At 39.9% G+C, this 22019-nt stretch overlaps 1 protein-coding gene across 2 annotated transcripts in view; it reads left to right on the top strand.

The window, feature by feature from the left end:
* UBE2Q2 (ubiquitin conjugating enzyme E2 Q2) overlaps positions 1–22019 on the top strand; it is a 50464-nt gene that overhangs the window by 8389 nt on the left and 20056 nt on the right. For both annotated transcript variants that reach the window (XM_064157331.1, XM_064157332.1), the window contains exons 2-5: positions 8233–8337; positions 16772–16876; positions 18494–18550; positions 20893–21033. In XM_064157331.1, the coding sequence (XP_064013401.1) occupies positions 8233–8337; positions 16772–16876; positions 18494–18550; positions 20893–21033 (408 nt within the window). The remainder of the gene's footprint in view (positions 1–8232; positions 8338–16771; positions 16877–18493; positions 18551–20892; positions 21034–22019) is intronic.

Genomic DNA, 22019 nt, shown 5'->3' with positions numbered 1-22019 from the left:
CTGTGGATTTGAATGTATAGATGGCAGTACTGGGTTATGGTGATGACACAGAGTAAAATGTTGCTTCCCAGCAAAAAGCAGTAGCTGGTATATCTGGAAAGTGCCTGTTTTGTTTTTATGGTTGAAATTCCTATTTCAGTTCCCTGTAGTTCCATTGTGCTGGATGACAGGTAGCCTGCTGCCTTGTGGTTGGTAAGAGGAATGAGTGAGGTGGTGGCAACTGGTGAGTCTGATAACTTTTTTTTCCGAGGGCAATGGGTGATTTTTGCCTATTGGAGTCTGTAAGTGGGACAGTTTGTAAATAGTTTCAAGAATGAATGGCTAAAAAAACTTGACTGAAAGAACTAATATGTAAGAATTATGGCGTCCTAAAGTAGTGCTGTTTGAGTATTGAGAGATTTCCATGTGTACCTGGACAGAGACATGGATGCAAAACACACAAGTAGTTTAGGTTGTTTCACTAATGTTGAATTGGTTGGCCTCGTGTATCTGCCTATTTGAAAGCAACATTTACTTAGGGCTTTTTCAGGATTTTTGTTGCCTAAAAATCTTGTCTGTTGTTGTCCCCAATGTACATAAATTAAAGATTGCCTGATTGCAAGAGAATTCTATGCGCTTGGGTTAAACAAATGATTTTGTGCAGATGAAGCTGCAAAGTACAAGCTTCTTGGGCCTCACAGTAGTTAGGTGGGCAAATTGCCATTGAAAAACTTGTTTAGCTGTGCTGTGGTCACTGTCTTGTGAATATTTGCTCTTGCAGATGTTGCTGAATTTATAGATTATTAAAAAAAATCTCTAATCTAGGCTTTTCATTTAAGAACATGTTGTAGGCCATGTGCACTCATGGAAATTGGCTGTGGAAGGTACCAAGTGACAGACGGCTGCACATGTGTCTATGAAGGCCTGGTCTGGCAGGAAGGGAACTGCTTTGGTCTGCTCAAAAGGATGTCAATTGTGGAAAGTGTTGTCCACGACTGGGATGTGTGCTCTCAACAGAAACATTTCCTTGTGTTTGCTTTTGTAGTAGACTCTTGTAATCAGCAGAACTTTTTTGTACAGAGAACTGTGTTTATTTTTGCTTGAGACAACTTGTGATTGTGGAGAGTTGTACAGGCACCTATAGAGCTGTTATTTATGGTCTTCCTGTGAGGCATATGCCACTGACCTTGCCTTTTCTAACAGGACTCTATTTAATTCTAAACCAAGATACTGTTCCACACTTGCCCTGTTGCCTGAAGAGCTGGTGAGAGGGAAGTCGTGACTCTGTCATTTCAATGCTCTATGAAGGTATTCAGTTCCCCCAGTGACAAGCATATTAGACCTGGATTATGGGATTCTTTCACCTACTTCACATAAAGGTGCAAGATGATTAAGCTCTTGCAAACTTCTGGGGTCTGGCTAAAGCATGCTACTTCGTCTGGCCTTGTCTTGTATAGGCTGTAGCTGTCAAGACACTCATGAAACTTGAGGGCAGAATTGCAGTAATTTTCTGTTTTTGCAAGAGATACATGTATCACAGTATTATCAGGGTTGGAAGAGACCTCACAGATCATCAAGTCCAACCCTTTACCACAGAGCTCAAGGCCAGACCATGGCACCAAGTGCCACGTCCAATCTTGCCTTGAACAGCTCCAGGGACGGTGACTCCACCACCTCCCCGGGCAGCCCATTCCAGTGTCCAATGACTCTCTCAGGGAAGAACTTTCTCCTCACCTCGAGCCTAAATCTCCCCTGGTGCAGCCTGAGTCTGTGTCCTCTTGTTCTGGCGCTGGCCACCTGAGAGAAGTATCTTAGTCCGTTGAACTTGATGCCTTACCAAATGCAGGACTAGTTACAAATGTTCTCACTGAACCCAGCAGGTCAGGCTTTGGCTTCAGGAAGAGCTTGCTTTCTGTGTCATGGGAACAGTTATCTCTGTTTAACTGAACTCTAGGGAACAAAAGATGTCCTGCTTACACACATTGAGCTGTTTACAGCCTTAAAATTCAAAAGGAAAAGCAGGTTTACATTTCCCCCTTGTCCGGTAGAGATGGGGAAAATTCACTTTGCTTCCTCCCAAACCCCAAGATGAAATTTCAGTTTTAACCCACCCCCACCCCCCACTGCATGCACTTACCTTTTAGAACTTTAGAATCACCCAGCTGTTTACATGCTCTCACATGTAAATCTGAAAACTTTTACTTGAACTTAGAAATTAAGTCTTGTAGTATTTAACAATTTATTCAGTCTGTGCAGCAGACTGGTGTCTGTTTGGAATTTGAACGTTCTGGTAGTTTCAGTAGCTTGAGTTTTCGGGGAAATTTTTTGTTAGGTTATTTCTAATCAGCTCTTAGAATAACCTGAGTTCGAAGTGACCCTTCGTGCTGTCCTTTTTTAATTAAAAGGAATGGGATGTCAGGGCAGGTGATGGTCTAACTTCTGAAGCTTCATGGCCTGTAGGTTTCCTGGGAACTTGAAACACCTAGGGGTAGAAAACACTTTTTTTTTTTTTTTTTTTTTTCCCTGTCTTAAGCTGCCCGTGGAAGATTTGGTCTCTAATAACAAGCAGCAGTCTGCCAGCTGTGTAATTAATGCTCTAAAGAAGCTCCAAATACTAGTGTTTTATGGTCATCAAGATAAATTTTGGCTGTAAGATTATATTCTCAAGCCCCGATATTTTTGTTAATATTAATTTTGTGGAGCCTTTTCTCTCAAAAGGTAAATTGACACAGGTGAAAAATTCATTAGTTATTGACCAACAGTCTCAAATCATATGTGTTAATTTATAGCTACTTATATAGTTCAATCTTCAGTAGTGTTTTTTAATGTTTGTGTGGATTGGGGATCCCTAGTTGAGTGACACATGATTTTATTGTTAAAAAAAAATCCTGCTGTTTAATCCAAGCAAACTTGGTAGCACCAGGATGTCTACTGTGACAAAGCCATCTATTCTTTCAGATCAATTAGTTGATGTGTATTTATTGCTGCAGATGTATTCACCTTGAAAAGACTGTGTTAGTCCTCTGAAATGTCTTCTTACATTAGGATTTACTTAATTCATTACCAAGATTTGTGTGAGCTAGAATGATCTCTTCATGGCCTTCTCAAATCAATTAAGCTGTTTAAAAGATCTGAGGTGTTGATACTATGTTATTTGGAAATAAAGGGGAATGGGTAAATTTTTTAGTACTGAGAGCATAAATTAGTAGTGCTGTTACAGGTTGTAGTTGAGGCTGGTATAAAAAGGACAGAGCTAGGCTATGTACATGATAGATTTTGTAATGCTTGGGAACAGAAAATAAATACAATTGGTTGGATTTTGTTTAACCAGCATGCTTAGGAATTTTAAAAGGGAAACAAATGCTTTTTAAATCCCTGATGATGTGGAAATTAAAGACAATGAAGAACTGTCAGCATGTAATTGTTTTGGTTGTGTGTTTTTTAATCCTAGTGTTGGTGGTGTGTGCTTTAAATCTGTGTGCTCCTACCATTTGGTGACCATAAAATGGCTCCGTTGTGTACAAGGAGATGTTGTTCCTCATAGCAAATTGTGTACAGTTTGTTGTAATCTTGGAAACGTCAGCAAGATGGGCTGTTCTAATTTGGCAACTTCACAGTTTCAGCAGCATGGTGGTAATCTAGCTTGCTTTAAAAATGTCTTGGTAACACTGAAATTGTGTTGCAGTAGCTTTACGCAGCAGGATAAAGATTACATAACATTACAAGTGAAACAGCTTTATTGTTAAGGATGAGAAAGCTTAGATAGGACCTACTTAGATAACAGATCTTTGTGCAGGAGTCGCTGTTTTTCTACATCCCTGGTGTCTTCTGTCATGTTTCATTCTCCTCCCTTTCCCTTTTTTTTACTAAGCTAAATTGTTGGCAAAACAAGTTGAGCCTCTTACAGTGGATGCAGCAGCATGTCTGAACAGTGAGATCGTGCGTTCTTGTACTACACAGTGGTGTTCCTAAGTGATTTGATATGTTCTGAAATTGTTCTAGTGGCAGGAATGCAGGGCTTTATTCTCTTTGTACTTTTATGTTTATTAGTAGGCTACATTCTTCTACTGCATTCTGTTACGGCGGCGTTTGTGTTGACAAAGCTCCCAATCTGCCCTGATGTTAATACAAAGGCTCTCTAGAAGTGATGATCCCATGAATTGCAATTGTATCTGGACTGGCTGTAAACATACAGCCTTTGTCCTCAGGCCTCGGTGCATGCTAGATGTGATGTCATCTCAGCGTGTCGTGTCTTAGTGAGCAATTGCATTAGCTCTCCAAGCTGTACAGTGTGCACTGGCTTGTGAAAACTGCCCAATTCTAAGCTTTCTAGCCTCTGCCTCTTGTGCTGATTTTTTTGCTGGAAAGTGTCATATAAGAGTGGTTGCATAAAAGATTGCAAACACTGGAGATGGGTGATACCTATGCAGCTAATTTAGACTATATTAGACAAAAATCCCTGTCAGCTGTGTGTAAAAGGCCCCAAATAAAGGGAGGTTTAGCCACTGAGAAGTGAAAGTAAAATAACTGCTATTCTAGGGTTCATGTCATGAAACACTGTATTTAGGAAGACTGTATTTTTTGCATGACTCAAATCCATCTCTTCTCTCTAGAGGATGCAGATATGGAGAAAAAGCTGACTTAATTTTCTCAACACAATCAGCTTGCGTGAAGTTCAGCGATTTGACCTTACAAACCACAAGCTCAGGTTCTCATTGTGTGCTGTGCTGTTACAAACTCATGAGCTTGCTTGTATCTCAGGATCAGAATGTTTGAAGCTTGCGTGTGAGTTTTGTATTTCAAAAGATAGTGACTCATATCCACGTGGAACTCAGCTGTTCCAAAAATATGGATTACTTAGACATCCAGAGAAACGTAGTGCAGTTTCTGTTTGTAAGTGAAATGTATTTACAGGTGAGTCTTGAGAATTTCGGTAGTGCAACAAACTGGAAGTTTGAGCTTGTACCTTGATATCAAATATCTGTTGTGAAAAATTTGGAATATACAAGTAAGTGTCCATATTCCACAAGTCCTAACAATTTCAGTCTTTTCCAATAGAGATGAGCAGGCCTGCTTGTGCAGTGTTGAAGAAAAGCCTTTCTGGTAAAAGCATTGTTCCCGTGTTTCAAAAGCTAGAGCAGACCAGAAATGTGAATATTTAACAATTTTTAGGATATGGTAATTCATACATGCTATGCAGTAGTGATGCAGGTGTTATCAAGTTCTAGTGTGCTTCCTCATGTGCAGCAAGAGTTGATGTCATGGCAAAAACCAGAATAAATGGGAGGGAGAGCAAGGGTGAGGAAGGACTGTCTTTCATTGCAGAAGGCATCAGCGCTTTCAGGTAGCCAGTGTAATATATCTAAACACATAGCAGAGATTTGATAACCAGGCAGTACCACTGTTAGTCAAGTCCCTGTCTGAAGTTTTTGCTGCAAGTTCTTTGGGGAAGGCTTTTGTGTAGACACCCCCCACCCCTAGACTGGGATGGATACTGATTGCAGACATCAAATGTCCTAATGTGACATGGCTTATTAAATCTTTATGGTGGAGAAAGGAGAAAAAGCCTAAAATACCCTTTAAGAGAATATGCATACACAGTCCAAATGTTGACTCTCTCTGGAGAATGTTTTTGAATCCTGATGAGACTGAGGATTTTAAGAAACAAATGGTGCAGTCAGCTTTGGAGGGTTTTTTGCGTTTTCTTTGCATATTCTAATGGAAATGTTGGTGTCATCTAAAGTCACGGTAGTAGTGTTTAGCCTATTGCTGTCTGTTTTAACCTAATGAGCTGGCCAGACAAGTTCAGGTCTGAAATCTAGCTGACCGAAACAAGTCTTCAGGCAATAGAGACATGGTTAGTAGTGTTTTCTTTCTGATGTTCCCCATTGTGCATACAGATTTGCTATGCAGCGTGACAGTCTTGAGATAAAAATACTGCACCGTTGCAGAAGAATTTATAGGTAGGTTGTGTGTATTTTAAAAGGGTGAGATGTTATTGCTACAACATCTGGAATATATTTAATGAATAGCACTAGTTGGGGAACCCAGTGACAGTTGGCAGTTGAGTTTGTTTCTCCAGCAGTGACAACATTTAGTCTTTCAGGTGTGTCTTAAGTGAAACTGAGGAGAAAATACGCTTTTCTGAGGTACAGCATTTGGTAAAGGGAGTGTCTAAAGCACATGTAACCACATATCTGTTGGCCTTCCTAGGTCTTAAAATCTTAGTAAGCTGAGCACTGGACCTTATTAACAGATATTTGAGATGCTGGACCTTGGTTAAGAACAGGTATTTCAAGGTCTCTGCTTTGTGCATGATGTACCTCAAAGTGAAGCTGAGACATATATGTAACAAGTTTGTCTTTGCACCACAATACTAGGAAAATCATTTATTCTTCTGAGATGTTTAGCTATGATTTGAAATAAAGAACAAAACTTGGAGAGGGATTGACCTTGTTAAAAAGTAAATTTATGCAAGGGCTTCAGTTTTGAGGTAGGAATGCTAGACTTCAAGAGCTACGACTACTTTGGAGTATGCTACCATGTGGGAGCTGTGCTATGGTTTTGCTGAAGTCCTTTATCTAGTTGTGGTTTCTTTTATGAGGTTTAACACTTTAGCTTAAAGGTCAGTCAGAAAGTAAGCTTGGTTAGTGAAACCCCAATTCTAATATTCTTTTTTTCCTTTGGTTTTCAAATGGTATAATGTTTTGTATGCCAGTAAACCCAGTATCTTTCAAAAGGCAAGGTAGTTTAACTTAGGAAGGCCTAGAACTGCATTTTGAGAGCTTTCTAAAGCTAAGTTTACTTGAGAATCACTTAAGACCAGGTGGTAACACTGACGGGTATGATACCTTCCTTCTTTGAAACTACTTGCTGCTGTCCTAAGCTGTAAAGCAGAAAATACGTAATCAAGGAAGAGTGTAGCATAGTGTGTGTTTTGGTGTTACCTATTAGAGTAGCAGTAGGAGCTTTGGCTTTTAAGTGTTGAAGAATGAAGCATGGTTTATTGTCTCTGGAATGAGAAATAGGATATTTTTCCTTTTAAACTGCCATAGGGGTAATGAATTAAAATTCCCTCATGTTGTGTGACTTGGGGATATGAAGATAAAATCTAGATGATCAATCTGAGGTTCAGAAAATCATCCTTGGCTACTAGAATTTAATTGAATGTGTGAGAAGTGGAGAGGAAACCGCAAATAACTACAACCAAAAAAATTTGCAAACATGTCAATAATATGAGGAGCCACTTGCTGCTGGGTGGGAAGCTACAGTGTTTCATTCCTCCTCACAATGTTACCAAACCTGTGTTTGGAGAAAGTGGAATTGCTTTCTGAAACACCTAATGAAAAGGCAACAAACTTCTGTTTACTTTTCCACACTTTCTGAAGGGCTGCCTGCTGTGGCAGTTTAGTGAAAGGAAAATCTCTGTTGTGTACTGTATGAGCAGTTGTGGTCTGTATCTGTTCCATTTGTTGTATGGGCCCTGACCATGCCTCCCTCTGGAAAATGGAGTATGTGTTCCTGTAAACACATTTGATTTGTCACCAGGATGTGTTTTGGCACCTGCCTAAAGGCTCTATGACTCTACTGGGGGAAGAAAGTTACTTGGTAAGACTTCTGGATAGCGCTGCGTGCAGTATACTGAGAAATATTTCAGCCATGGAAAGACCTCTATGAGATGTCATGGTACAAAGATAGATTTGCCTATTTTTGGCATCCTGATCTAGTCATTCACTTCTCTTCCAAGGCAGGAGATTTCAGCTATTGCTTCAGTCTGAGCCAGCGCTAGAATGCTTTGAATAATCCTATCTGAAGGAGAAGTAGTTTTGCTTGTATTTGGAAGAATCAATACTTAGGAAAAATCAGCATTGATATGGTTTCAATCTTTGTGTTTCACTTGTGATTGCCAAACAATGTAATGATCACTTGCAGTGTATTTTTAAATTTCTCTCTCCTGTTCCACTGAGCCCTAGGGTCTTAAACTTTTCAGCACTGTTTCTTATGTCCTTTGTCTGATCAAGAGGGAAACAGGATGAAATACTAGAAAAACTAGTTGGCTGGATTTCTTTCACCTTCTCTTGTGTTGCTTAAAACTTGCTGTGTTAAGCCTCTGTTACCTGACTTTGAGTAAAATAAAAGGGGATTTTAATGCTGTGTTGTGAGACTTTGGAGGTGAATGAGTTTTAAAAGCTTTACAGATTTTCTAATTTGTTTGGTCTTGTGTTGTATGTGTGTGTTTGTTTTTTATTACAGGAGTCTTATCCCTCTTCTTCACCAATATGGTTTGTAGAATCAGATGACCCAAACCTAACTTCAGTCTTAGAGCGTTTAGAAGATATAAAGAAGAGCAATACTCTGGTAAGCAAGTGTTATTTTTCTTTTGGGTGTTGATTTGGCTTTGGCTGTTAGTTTTACTTTTTTGCATTAGCAAGCAATTGAATTAGCTAGTTTTGGGGATTGAGATTGAGGAGCTTTGTGACCACAGCTTTCTCTCATGAGAACTTACGAACCAAAAGTAATACAGTACATTTGGGGTAAGGAGGAAAGAATTACTTAAATGCTTTCTCTTTAAGAGAAGGTGAATTTTAACCTAAGCAATTGCACAGTTCAGAGTATTCAGAAAAAGAATTAGGCAGTTAAATGCATGAGAACTTTAAACTACAGATCGTAACAGCTCTCCTAGAGTTTTCTTTGCACAGATAAATTAGAAAGGCAAAAGCTTTGTATTTTTGAGAATGTGTATCCTTCAAAACATGGCTATGATGGTAACTCATACAAAGAGTTCTGGTTTTGGTAAAGACAACTTGACTTGCTAGATTCCAACCGGTCAGAACATTCCTTTGGTAGTGGTAGGTGTGGACAGTGGTGTGCCTTTGCATAACTGTTATTTAAAGAAAAGCCTTGCAGGGACTCTAATGCTTGTGTAGTGATGGAAACTCTATGTGTATATGTAAAAATACATTAACTTCCCATTCTGTGCAGGAAAGTAAGCGTCCTTGAATATTACTCAGACATAACTTTCCATGCATCTACTTTGTTTTCCAAAGAGCATTATTGCAGCCTACTCAGAAATTCAGTGATTTTTTTTTTTCTTCTAATTTTCCTTCCTAAATTTGCCTTTATGGCTATGAAGTAACCCTTAAAGATGGTCTTTAACAGATGATCTTTTTTGTTGTTGTTTTTTATCTGTAGGAATGCATGCATACATACAGAACAAATCAGTATGCAGAATACTGCTTACTACATGGATTGTGTGCTGCCCTTGGTATTTACCTGGTTTGGGGAAAAAAAATTGGAATGTTTTTTCTGATGGAATGACTTTCCTTTAATGTTAACCAGGGTGTTAATCAAGCATACTCAATCTTAAATTAAACTGTGTAGATTTCTTTTTCTGAAGAGATATGTGGGATGCATTTGACTTCTACTAGAAATGATTGGAAAACAAGCAAGTGAGAGCCTTGATGGGCTTTGCTGTAGTTAAACCCCAAAAAGCATAGCAGAGGAACATTAGTGTTTTTATATATTGAATCTCTTTTCAGGAGTCTTAGCAGTTGTATGTTTTCTTAGAGCCTAAACTTTAGACTTAAGTACATCTAGAAGAATGTTATAGACCTTTTGGGCTTTGTGACTTCTGCCTAGACAGACTTACAACAGTATAGAGTAGCAGAAAATATGGCCAAGGTAACTGTTCTGTTAAACACACTTTGCAGAACGTTCTCCAGCTTGAAACTGGTGTAGGTAGTAGCTTCAGCTTGTCTAAAAACTTTCCTATCTTGAACTACCTGGAAGTTTGCTTGTAGATGTGTAGAAGCTTTACCTCAGATGTGCATAGGACTTGCTGTACTGAATTGCATAAGCATAGACTGCTTATGTACACTGCAAGAGGACAGCTTCTGATGTCCAGATTGTATGTGTCCATGTAGAAGCTGATGGGTTGTTGTAATAGCTACCTCTAGATGGCCCATGGGTTTCTTGGGAATCTGCTCCACATGGTGATATACCAAGACAAAGAAAGGAGTGGTTGAAGAGACAAATACTCCCAGTACAAAAGCTCACTTCTTTGTTTTGCTCAAAAGGCTTGGCTTTGTGGCTTTTGGGTTGTGTTGGTTTGTTCAGTCTTCCGTTGTGTTTTGTTGGGTTTTTTTCTTCCCTGCAACTTTTGCCTATACAACTTCCTCTCCTTCAAGGGGTTTGGAACAACTCATACAGACTTCTTGGACTAAGATAGGAAGGGATAAGTACCTGTAGAAATCCAGAAGCTTTTGAAATATCATGCTATCTCCTCAAAACGCAGTTCAGTTTGGGCTTTTAGAATGTTGCAAACCAGTTTGCTTTCAGCTAAAGAATCATTTGTGCCATGTTGCTCTCAACTCAAAATGACAGTAACAGTGACATTTTGAATGAGAAATGATTTTGGACTCTTCCAGGAGCTCAACTGAGCACAGCAATAAACACTGCTAGCAGTGTACTCTGATATAGCATTCTTTGGAGTTACTCTGCTCTTTTTGCTTGCTTTGTAGCTTTTGGCAGGTATCAGCTATTTGGGAAACTGAAAAATGGGCTCTTGAGGCATAAAGATTTGGCAGAGCTATATGTATGGGAGCCTTGCAATTTGTTGTCATTGGGCATGGTAAATGGATAACTGTTTTACTATGTTGAATTCATGCACACATTTCCTAGAAAATCTTCTGTGGGTCTGCACCTGTTACTTACTTTGGCATCAGTGCAAAGATATGAAAATTTGTCAAAACACTAAAATGTGGAAAGATGAAGAGCATGATCAGCATAGACAACATTAGGTTTGGAGGGTTTAGCTGCTTGGCTGTGCACATGGAACAAGGTCCAGTCAGGAGATGAAGGGACTACAGAATTGTTTGTGATCACAAGCATCTCCCAAATTCCTTCTTGGATCCTGAAAATCAGCATAGCATTAGACCTGGTAGGTAGCTGAAACTAACAGCTGCCTTCTAGTGGTTGTGCCATGGAAGAGATATATGCTGCTTCCATTGGATTGGTCTGTTAATATAGTGGGAGTATAAGTTGCAAGTTTGAAGTCTCAAACCCTATGTCACTGCATGTGATTTGGAGGCTTGTGCTTGAAAGACAGTAGTGAAATAGACTTAAATTCAGATGGGTAGCTTTATTTCTCACTCTCCAAACCCCGAGACCATATTCAGTTTGCATGGATGATGGCAAAAGAGTATAATTTCTGGCATCTTCTGGTGCATGCTGGTGCTCTATTGGGAGTTAAGATTTAGGCCCACATGATGGCGTTGTGAGAGCCAACATTGTTTCCTGAAAGCTACCAAAGCAGGAGCAACTAATGGGGTTTGGAGGTCCGAGATGAAATGCAGAAGACATCTTGGCTTAATGTTTTGAAGGTGCCCAAGGCTGCTGAATGTGTGTTGAGGCCAGTTACTGTCACAGGCTGCCTAATAGCCAGGTAGTGGTCACACTCTAAATTTAGAGTTATTTCTACCTTTGATTTTTCTCTTGTGTTCTCCTTCAGCAACTTCCTTCAGTTGTAGGCTAAGATTTGATTAATTTCTTACATGTACACAGACTGTATATGCATGCATACATACATGTGTACATTTATATATGAACACATATAAAATAACTTAGACTATATTTCTTAAGTCTGTGTTTCTTGTTAATTGGAAAACAAGGTGCTTCATAGCAAACCCAGCAGCACATTCATGTCATTAAAATCATCATAAAATTGTAAACACTTTTGTATGGCACTAGATCTCCTCATGCATGAAAAGGTCTCCTAATGTAGGACAGGTTTCCAGAAAATTGGTCTGAACTGTTTTCAGATTCAAGATGTTAACAAAGGAGACAAAAAATCTTAAGAGTTGTTTTTCTAAGCCAGCATGATGGTGTCTATGAGAGCTACCAACTTGCCATAACTCATGAAACACTGTTTAAGGTTTTGTTATTTTGATATAGATTGCAATCAATATCATTAGTGTGCATGTTTGTCATTGAATTTAGTCACTTGGGTGTTTTCCTTATGCAGGCTATTTACATTGCTTCTTTAATACTATACTCTGGGGACTATCTCTTCCAATTGCTGTTTAGTTCTTCTTTAGGAAGTCTGTGTTTGAGTAAAGCTTGGTACACCACTAGCCTGCTTTTCTTCAGTAGCAGCATGGTCAGTGTCTTAATCTTTCATTTTGTGTTGGCCAAGCATGTGAAGTTAGCCTGGAAATGCATTTGAATTGTTAATACCTGGCAGAAATATGCTATTGCTTTTGGTACAGCCTATTACTGTACAGTTAACATGCACTACATCATGCCAGGCCTTGCTTAGAGCAGAGGATGGGGTCAGATGGCTTCCTGATGAGCCTTTCACCACAAATTATGCTGTGATTTTTCTAAGAGATTGTGACAGTTTGGGAGGTACCCCCCCCCCAAATGAAATCACCCAGACTAGACTCAACCAGATGAAAGTTAAGGAAATGAACCTATATTTACAGTTTACAAACATACATATATATATATATATATATATATATATATATATATACACAAATATTTACAGTTATATACGAGCTAAAAGTAATACAGAAATTCCTCTCAAAAATAGGCTCCTGACCCAAATTCCCCCACCCTCCCTTCAGAAATAAGCACATCAATCACTGTATATATCATGTGATAAATCAGGAGAGATCTGAGGTGAGATGCCAGAAAGACAAGGAGGTTAGAGGAAAAGGGGTTAGGTTTGATTAAAGAGTTCAGGCAGATAACAGCCACACAGACTGCCAGAGAGAAGAAACAGAACTGAGAGCTGAGAAGTGTGTGAGGAGTGTCTTATCTATATTTTGACTAGTTATGTTTCTCAGGAGAAGAATGAGTGATACAGGTTACTGTTCATTGGAGTTTTTTTTCTTCTCACAGCTAAGGATTTAATTTCTCTCAGTAAAATATGCCAATTAGCCTCAAACCAGCACAGATGTGAGCAGAGCATGAGGGATAATGGTGATGGCAAAATGATCAAAGGTATGAAATTAATTCCTTTGGAGAAAAAACAGCAACATAGAGGAAGGGCTGTAGTGGTGTGCTGAGGTCAGCTTCTCACTCTGCCACCACCTTTGCAGATCGCAGAAAGTGATGTCAAGTAAAATAACTCTGCTATAAAAACTGCAATTTGACAGTTGCATTAAGCTAACCCTGCAGTGCTGCCAAGGGGGTCCTGCTCTCAGCTGTACATTTCTGCTTCCCCCTTTACAGTTACATTGGTGTTTAATGTGCTGAAGCACATCAGGAATTGATCTGTCATGAACCTTGTAAGGTGCTGTGTGGTGGTGTGCTGTTTGGTGCCAGTGCCACTGAGAAGGTGCAGATGTGCTGCTGAAGGCAGGGAGACACGTTTTCAAGCACGGCCACTGTGTAGTTTGGGCCAGGTTGTGCCAGCAAATTGCTCTAGCAGCGTTTGTGTACCTTATAGTGTTATGTCCAGAAGCAAGTGAGAAGTTTACAGTGTCTTAGGTCTTAGCTGCAAAGATTCATTCTGCAATTGAGTTCTAGCCTTTACCATCTTGTTCTGTAGAGATACATTTCACTGTATTCATCTGTTTTTCCAAGCTTTGGACTAGCCAAGTGCTGGGGGTCACCTTTTTCTCTGCCCCACTTAGATGTTTTGAGCACTTCACAACAGATACAATGACATGGGTGGCTTGCTTAGCTTTAGCTACCTGAAAAAGATGACAAATGATGATACTGTATGATCTATGCTTCAGTGTTCCATGATGCAGTGTTACTTATGCAAAGAAATACTCTGCAAAATAAGTAGCAATATTAGCTTAAGTATCTTGCACATACTGAATAATATAAGTTCTAAGGCCTGTGATTCTATCAACTAACCTTTGGATTGATTAATTTGCTTTCTGCATGGTGAATGATTTCCTGGTGCTTAAGGCAAGTGTAGAGTCTTAACACTGAGAAATGTGATAATTGCAGAAAGCGTCTGTCGACAGAAACTATCCCATCTCATGTACATACCCATGAGAAATGTGTTGCAGATTCAGCAGTTCCTCCTTTATTTTTTTAGTTCAGGATGACTGTCACAAATGATGCAGAAAGAGCAAATGTGGTGTGATAGGAGAGAATGTCATAATTCCTGTAGTGCAGGCTGGCGTGTCAGTTCATGGCCTCTGGATAAATAATATTCCTGTTAAACAGGAATGCTGAATTCTGCTGGAGAAGGAAAATGCATTGAAGCTTTCAGACAGCATAAGGGCAACATTTGCTTATCACTGCCAGTGATTTGGGCTTGGAAATTTAACCTTGGAGATGGTAAAGGAAGTGCATTTGAACTGTCTGATAGCAAGGATTTAGACACGTAGAGTGGTTTTGGAGTGACTAGTTTCTTTCTTGGATACCTTAATTTATTGTATATTTTAAGAAATACAGTATACAAATAGTGTTCAAGATGTGTCATCCTTTCAAGGTAATACAGTCTATGCTGTGCCTTGGATGAGTTACGTTTTAAGAGCCTCCCTCCTTTACAGAGAGATAAAGGGAAGTAGGAATTGCTACTCCAAACATGAACTACTAGTAGTGCTGGAAGATGCGGGTACAGAAATGATGGTCTTGCACGCTACCTGCTACAAGTGGCAAGGTGGACTCCCTTTGGTAGCTGGAGAAAAGTCCATAAATATCTAATTTTTGCAAGCTTGCAGATAGTGTTGTAAAGGTATCCTGCAGTTCTTCCTTGGCTTTTCTCACATAGCTATGCAAAGACCTTAGGGAGTTAGAAGACAGAGAAATAAACTTTTATAGTCTTGGCCTTAACTAGGATTCTGAGGCTGCTTAGAGAAATCTAACAGCTATGAAATCCACTTAGTGTGATGATTAAGAACCAAACTTAAAGTTCCTCTGCTTCTGCAGAACTTAATGTGTTTTCTGGATGGTGTTACTGTGGGTGACAGGTGTTGCACATCTTGAGGCTAACAAAGCAGTCAGTGTAATGCTAGTGTAAAGCACTGTAAAGCTAGAAATTGGTGCTAGGAACAGATTGTGCCTGAACCTGATACAAGGTATGCCAAGCAGACTACCTGGGTGCTAGCTCAGACTGGCTAGTTTGTGCCCTGTCAAGGATTAGGGCTGGGCTGGTCACTAAGTGGGTGAAAGATGCTCTCCATAAGCCCCTGTCCTTTGCCAAAGGGGAATAGAAAGAGAGTAAGAGAGATAAACTAATTGATTGGAGGAGAAAACTAATGAAAAGAGTATAATTAATTATAAACCAGTATCAAACCCCAACCCCCCTGGTGCTGTGGACAGGCACTGGGAAAGTCCCACACTGGGACAGGAATCTGATTCAGGAACTGGATTTGAGAACTTATTAAGGAACTCATTTATCAGGATTCAAGGCAGAACAGAGAGTTCTTTTCAGACACTGACCATTGATGAAGAAGCTCAATTTTTGTGATCCCTCAGCATTATACTGAGTATAATGTCTATGGAGTGGTGTCCCTTGTTAGTCAGTTTAGGGTCACCTGTCCTGTGTGACTCTCCCTACAGGTGCAGCTTTGTATTCTGCACCTCGAGTGTGGTATGCAAGACATGGCAGTGACCTTGGGCTGCATACCAGCTCTTGGTACTAACTCTAAACACAGAGCCTTATCACTGCTAGGAGCAGAGACTGCCTGGGTAAACTTCTGAAAATGCAATTACTTAGAGGCTGAGCTGAGAAGTAAAATTGCCGAAAAGAATTAATGCTTACACAATGTTTGTATAGCTTTTAGTGCCTCAGTGGTGTGCCCTAGAAAGGGAGTCAGGGTGTGGAAAGTCAGACTGTTCCTCCTTGGTTCTCTGCTGGTTTCAGGCTACTTTTTACTGAGAGAAATTAAATCCGTAGCTGTGAGAAGAAAGAAAAAAAACCAACAATAATCTATATCACTCAGTGTTCTGCTGACAAATGCAGCTAGTCAAAATGCAGATAAGATGAGCACTTCTCACACACTTCTTAGCTCTCACTTGGGGCTGTGATTTCTTTATGGCAATCTCATCTCTCTGGCTGACTCTGCTTTTAATTCTCTAATCCACTTAACCCCTTTTTCCTCTAACCTCCTTCTCATCTTTTTTTGACATCTCACCTCACATCTCCAGATTTATCATGTGAGATATACATGGGTCGATGTGGTTATTTCTGAAGGGAGAGAAAGAGGGAGGGGGAAGGGAGTTTGGGTTGGGAACACTCCTGGGAACTTAGATTGTTTCTGGGAGGAGTATTGTGTTTCTGTGTTAGTTGCAATTTGTATATAACTGTATATATTTGTGCATATCTGCTTGTATATTGTGCTAAGCTGTAAATAAAGCTTCATTCCTTAATTTCCAGCTTGGCTGAGTCTAGTTTGGGTGATTTCATAAGAGTGGGGGCAGGGGGCGGGTAACACCCAAACTGTCACAGGTTCTTTGAGGATGTTTTTTAGGAAACAGCCTCATCTCATGAAATGTGACTGTTAGATTATTCCCTAGTGATTTGTAGCTGAAATATGCATGCCTGCAGTGGATGATGCTGCCACAGTAGGTTGCTATTTTGCTCCTGGCTTTCTTCACTTGACATGAGGAGTCAAACAGGAGCCATGTCTAAACTGCCATATCCTTGGTTTCCCATCATGGGGATTTTATTAGTGACTACAGAGTGAAAGAGGGACTTGAAACCTTATTCCAGTGCATGCAGATTTGAATACTCTATTCTGAGTGAGTGTTCAGTACCAAGATGTGAAGAAAAGGTTCTGTGCTTTGGTTTAAATGGCCATTTCTATGTTTTCTTTTTTGATAGCTTCTTCAGCAGCTGAAGCGATTAATATGTGACCTCTGCAGATTATATAATCTTCCTCAGCATCCAGATGTCGAAATGTTAGATCAGCCATTACCAGCTGGACAGGTAAATTAAAAACCTGCAGGCATCTCCTTATGGTAATGATGGAATTGTTTTTTTGGTGTCAAGAGACAAGGTGATAGGAGTGATTAAACCTTGTGTAAGCCACAAATGACATAGGAAGCACTGTTGCTTTATGGTATCCTCAGTTTGCATGTTGGTGACAGAATCTATTTCGTAGTGCTGTGATAATGTTACACAATTGGCTTCGGAGTTTCTGTGTCATTGAAAGGGGTGTATGTGATACCACTGCTGTCAGTTTAATTCCCTCCTAAGTTCTATCCAGGACAATTACTGTGCACTTCAAGTGCTTCCCACACTTAATTTTTTCTGAAATGTAAATGTGGTGCAGTACTGTTTGCTTTTCCTTGAAGACCATGTATTTTAGGCTGCACTCGCGTGAACTGTTATTGATGTTTTCCTTCCTCTGAATCCATTGAAGAGTCATGGCACATCAAGACCATATGCTGCTCTGGGTAGGGAGTATCTGGGGTGCCTTGTTTACTTTTTGTACACTTGAGAAATGAAGAGTTGTGAAATCTTCTGGTTAACTGAAATGCTTTGTGTTGTGCTGCTAAGCAGAACTGGTAACTGATGGTAACTGTTACTTTTTTTGTGTTTTTAATAGGGTTATGGTATCTTCTTTTGCTTGTACATGTTAAGGTGACATGATTTCTAAAAACTGTAATGTAGCAGATAGTTTTCCTGTGGTGACAGTACCATAGCAATGAGAAAGAACTTGCTTGATTTTGGTCATGTGCCAACTTGCAATCCTATAGGTCTCTTGTTCTCAGCCACCCACATAGCAGAGCAACTGTAAGGTGACAGGCCTCTAATATTAGGAAGTAACTTTTTTGAATAGTCTTGCTTGTGCTCTGAAAGTCAAAACCAAACTCAAGAAGGTTTCTTAGCCACAGATGTTAGATAATTCAGAAGCTAAGTAAGAGTGGTTTTAGCAAACCGTCTCCTTGTGTTGTCTAGAGCAGTAACATTGCTTCTTTACTAAAGGAGTAAGCAGAGGACAAATGTATTGGAATGATAACCAGAGTCTTCCTGCAGCTCGGCCTTCCCAAGTTTGGAGTAGTGTCGTGAAAGAGAAAGCCATGAGAAATGAAAGCAATATATTGTTTTGGTACTTTATCAAATAATCTAATAGCAGTGGCTGTGTGATAGTAGTTGTTGCATAGGCGTTCTAGGTGGCGAGACAAAAATCCATTCACTTTTAGAGCTCTAAAATTTGGCTTTTTTTCTTTTTTAGAGGTCTAGCATCTGTATGGGTTCTAGTCAGAGCCTGAATGTGATTTTCATGGGTTACAGGTCATGAGTTAACCTGCTTGATGTGTTCATTGCATTTGTCACTGTCTCAGATTCAGATAACCTTATCTGAATGTTAAGTTTTTGCTTAGAACATCATGTGAAACTAGCTGCAACATTGTGCAAAAGTCTCTTCACTGACATGGACAGAGATGCTTTCCTGGATTGTTTTCACGTTAAACCAGCCTTTTGCAGACCTTGCCAAGTGTACCTGTCATACATGCTGCTTTCTTGGTGATAGTGGATTTCCTGGTTGTGAAAGAAAAACATAAGCACAACTTATGCAGAAACCTTATTGTTGTATTGCAGAATGGCACAACAGAAGATGTTACATCAGAGGAGGAGGAGGAAGAAGATATGGGTGAAGTATGTGTATATATCACATTGTTGGCCTATTCTGTAGATTTCTGACGTTTTACTCTATAGTGGCTGGCTAATGATTAAGCCAGACTCTAAAAAGTAACCTCCCTAGAGTTTAATAGAAAAAAAAGTGTGTTTACTTGAATGTTGTGTTTCACTTCAGCCACAAAACTAGTGAAGTTTTCTTCTTAAACCTAGATCTCAGCTGTGAGGTACTTGGATACAGAGAACTGGACATCTGTTTGTGTTTTATCAAACAGTTCATAACATTGTGTGCCAAATCAGTAAGTTTGCATTGTTCCAAGCAGCACATGAACTGGCTCTGATACAGTTGAAAGTGCCTCCCAAATTGAAGCAGACTGGTTAAGAGTAAATCAGTTTGCTGATTCATTATACAGGTGAGCTAGTTTTTAACTATAATATGTTGAAGGAAATGGAAGGACAGCTGAAACAAACATGCTAAACGTTTAAGGGGTTTATGTCATTGTCTAGCAACACGTTTTTGTACTGTGTGAGAGCCACCTCTTTCAATTACTTCTATATTGTATTACAGTAGCTCAAACCTACTTGCTTTGCAAACCTTTAGAAATAGCCATATTATAGCAGAACTGTTCTGACTACTTCACATTTAGGCTTTGCATGACAGAATTACGTAGTAAGACTGGGCATCTCATTTCTGAAGAAAAAAGTCTTTCTATGGAAAGGTCAAAAAGTTCCTATGTTCTTCAGTTTGAAGCAGCCTTTTTCACTGTATTTAGCCTGATCCAGATCATATTTGTTGGAGCCACAGTTTCTGCAAAGGTAGTTTGTACACTGCCCAGTCATGCTGCCACAAAACTCTAGTTGCTTGTAGACTCATAAGTAGCATATTTTACTGTTTGGATTGTTTTAGACAAAAAAAAACAGTTGCCATGTCTGTCATGATTTATAGACTGTCAGATGACCTTGTGTGTGGCACTGTTATCTTCAGCTTGTAATCTAGTCCAGTTTCTAGATGGAAAAACAGCTTATGGTTAGGGCCAGATTGTTATTTTGAGAAGCACGAGTGTTTTGAAGACTACTCAATCTAAAGCTGTTACGGAGGAAACAGTGCGGTCCAAGGCACAACATAGGTGCCTTTCTTAATATGTGAGGCAGCCCTGAACTGGCACTTAGAGCCAAGTTTTCTTGCCATGCAAACAGATGGTGCATAAAGAGTCTCCACAGGCCTGGTGGAGCACAGCATATTTGAGTTCATCTCGTAGTTGTATGGTCATAGCTTGCTTATGTGCCTGCTGTAGTGTTTCCATTTTCATTTCACGGTGTTTACACTTTTTCCTCCTCTTCACAAACAAGAAGTTCTTCTGAGTTCAGAGTGTTCCTCTGCAGCAGGGTGTCCCTATCTCAGAACAGAGTGGAAGAATTCCAGTGTCTTGACCTAGAACTCAACTGAAATTGCTGCATTGTGTGATCAGAACACTTGACCACATCATTTTGTCTCCTATCTTAGTTCCAAAATTGCTGCATCCAATTTTCAGCTGAAATAGTCACTTTGAATTAAGTACATGTGGCTTGCTAATGCTTAACTTTCTTGAAGAGTTGCTGGAACACTGCCAGATGAGTTGTTATTTTTTTTCTGAGAACTTTAATACAACTAGGAATTAAACAGAAACAAGAGGCCAGTTTTACAAGCATCTTGGAAGTGTCCTAAGTTGAGGTACTTTTGGATTCTCAAGTCCTGTTCAGAATATTTAACTCCCTGTCTTTTATTGACTTAAATGGGCTATTTTGCTACAACTGTAATTTCTTGCAGAGGTTTTATTGTACTTGTTTCAGGTAGCAGACAGGTTGTGAATTTTGGTCTCATTTGTATCTAGAAGCTCATTACATTTCTACCTGAAGGGAGGTTGTAGCCAGTTGGGGTTGGTCTCTTCTCCCAGGTAACCGGCACTGGTACAAAGGGATGCAGTCTCAAGTTGTGCTAGGGGAGGTCTAGGGTGGATGTTTGGAGCAAGTTCTTCACAGAGAGTGATTTGCCATTGGAATGGGCTGCCCAGAGAGGTGGTGGAGTCACCATCCCTGGAGGTCTTCAAGAAAAGACTGGATGAGGCACTTAGTGCCATGGTCTAGTTGATTGGATAGGGCTGGGGCATAGGTTGAACTGGATGATCTTGGAGATCGCTTCCAACCTGGCTGATTCTGTGGTTTCCAGTGAATTCTGCTGGTGGAGTGTAAACTTAGAGCAGAATAGAGAAGGCATCCAACAATCACTGAGTGCTGTGCAGCATGTGACTGTATCTCTAAATGCTGTTGGAGAGGTTGTTGTTGAACAAAGAGCTATTTACAGGGAGTTTTCCTTTATCCTGTAGGACATTGAAGATCTGGATCACTATGATATGAAGGAGGAAGAACCTGTTGATGGGAAGAAATCTGAGGATGAAGGCATTGAGAAGGAGAATCTTGCAATCTTGGAAAAAATCAGAAAAAATCAAAGGCAAGACCACTTAAATGTGAGTTAATAATTCCTGTTTTTTTCTGCTTTGGCTGAAACTGGTGAAGCAGGGCTAAAATAATAACCAACTTAAAAACAGATTTGGAGTGCCAGAGTGCCTGAGTGAAGATCTTTAACTGCAATTGTAATATTGAACACCCCATAGTATGCTAATGAGCCAAAAGGACGGTGTGCTTGACATATGACTCTGGCTCAGCTCTCTATCCAAATCGTGCTAAATGCCACCTAGAAGGCAGAGACAGTTGAGGCTATGGTGTGAAATGCATGAGAGGAACATGTGTGTGCAGGGACAGCAGCATCAGCAGTTGGGAGGGAAAGAGAGTCAGTGGGCAGTCAATGGGCTCTACCCCAGACAGGGACACCTTTCTTAGTAAGAATTGCACCTTCAATGGATGGCTTAACTTTGATTGCACTCCTGTTACATGTTATGAGCTGTGGAAATGGCTTGCGTTGCCAGCTTTGTTAGCTCTTAGCCAGGGTTTATTACCCTGAGATCATCTTGCAGGTAGTGCATTTGTTCCAACTGATCCCAAATCTGTGGTATATGTCACTAATAAATCATTGGATTACTTGAACTTTCTGGATTTGTGTCAATGCAAACTTGATTGGGTCACTGGAAGAGAGGCAAATTTTTTTTTTTGTCCAATTGTTCTAGTAGGAGTCCTGGGCTCCAAGACAGGCAGACATCAGGATCTTACCCATAATGTGACTAGCTCATATTGAAAAAAGAAATCCATATGTAAAACTGCATTGAAAGTCAGGAGTGACTTAACATGCTTAGTAAACCCAGCAATTTGTGCTTTAAAATTATTTTGTGAGTTTATTTTTCAGTAATACCTGCACAATGTGGAAGTTACTGAAAGGTGCAGTGTTCTGACAGGCATAAAGCAAGGGGCCTTCAGCACCCTTGCAGCTTTATTACCACATTTGGAGTGCTCATCCCAGCAGACAGCTTCTAAAAAAAACTAAAATACCTGTTTTCCA

This window comes from Pogoniulus pusillus, chromosome 17 (assembly GCF_015220805.1).
Source record: "Pogoniulus pusillus isolate bPogPus1 chromosome 17, bPogPus1.pri, whole genome shotgun sequence".
In the NCBI taxonomy this organism is placed as follows: Eukaryota; Metazoa; Chordata; class Aves; order Piciformes; family Lybiidae; genus Pogoniulus; species Pogoniulus pusillus.
Note: the sequence above shows the minus strand (reverse complement) of the source record. Positions and strands in the feature narration are given on the sequence as shown.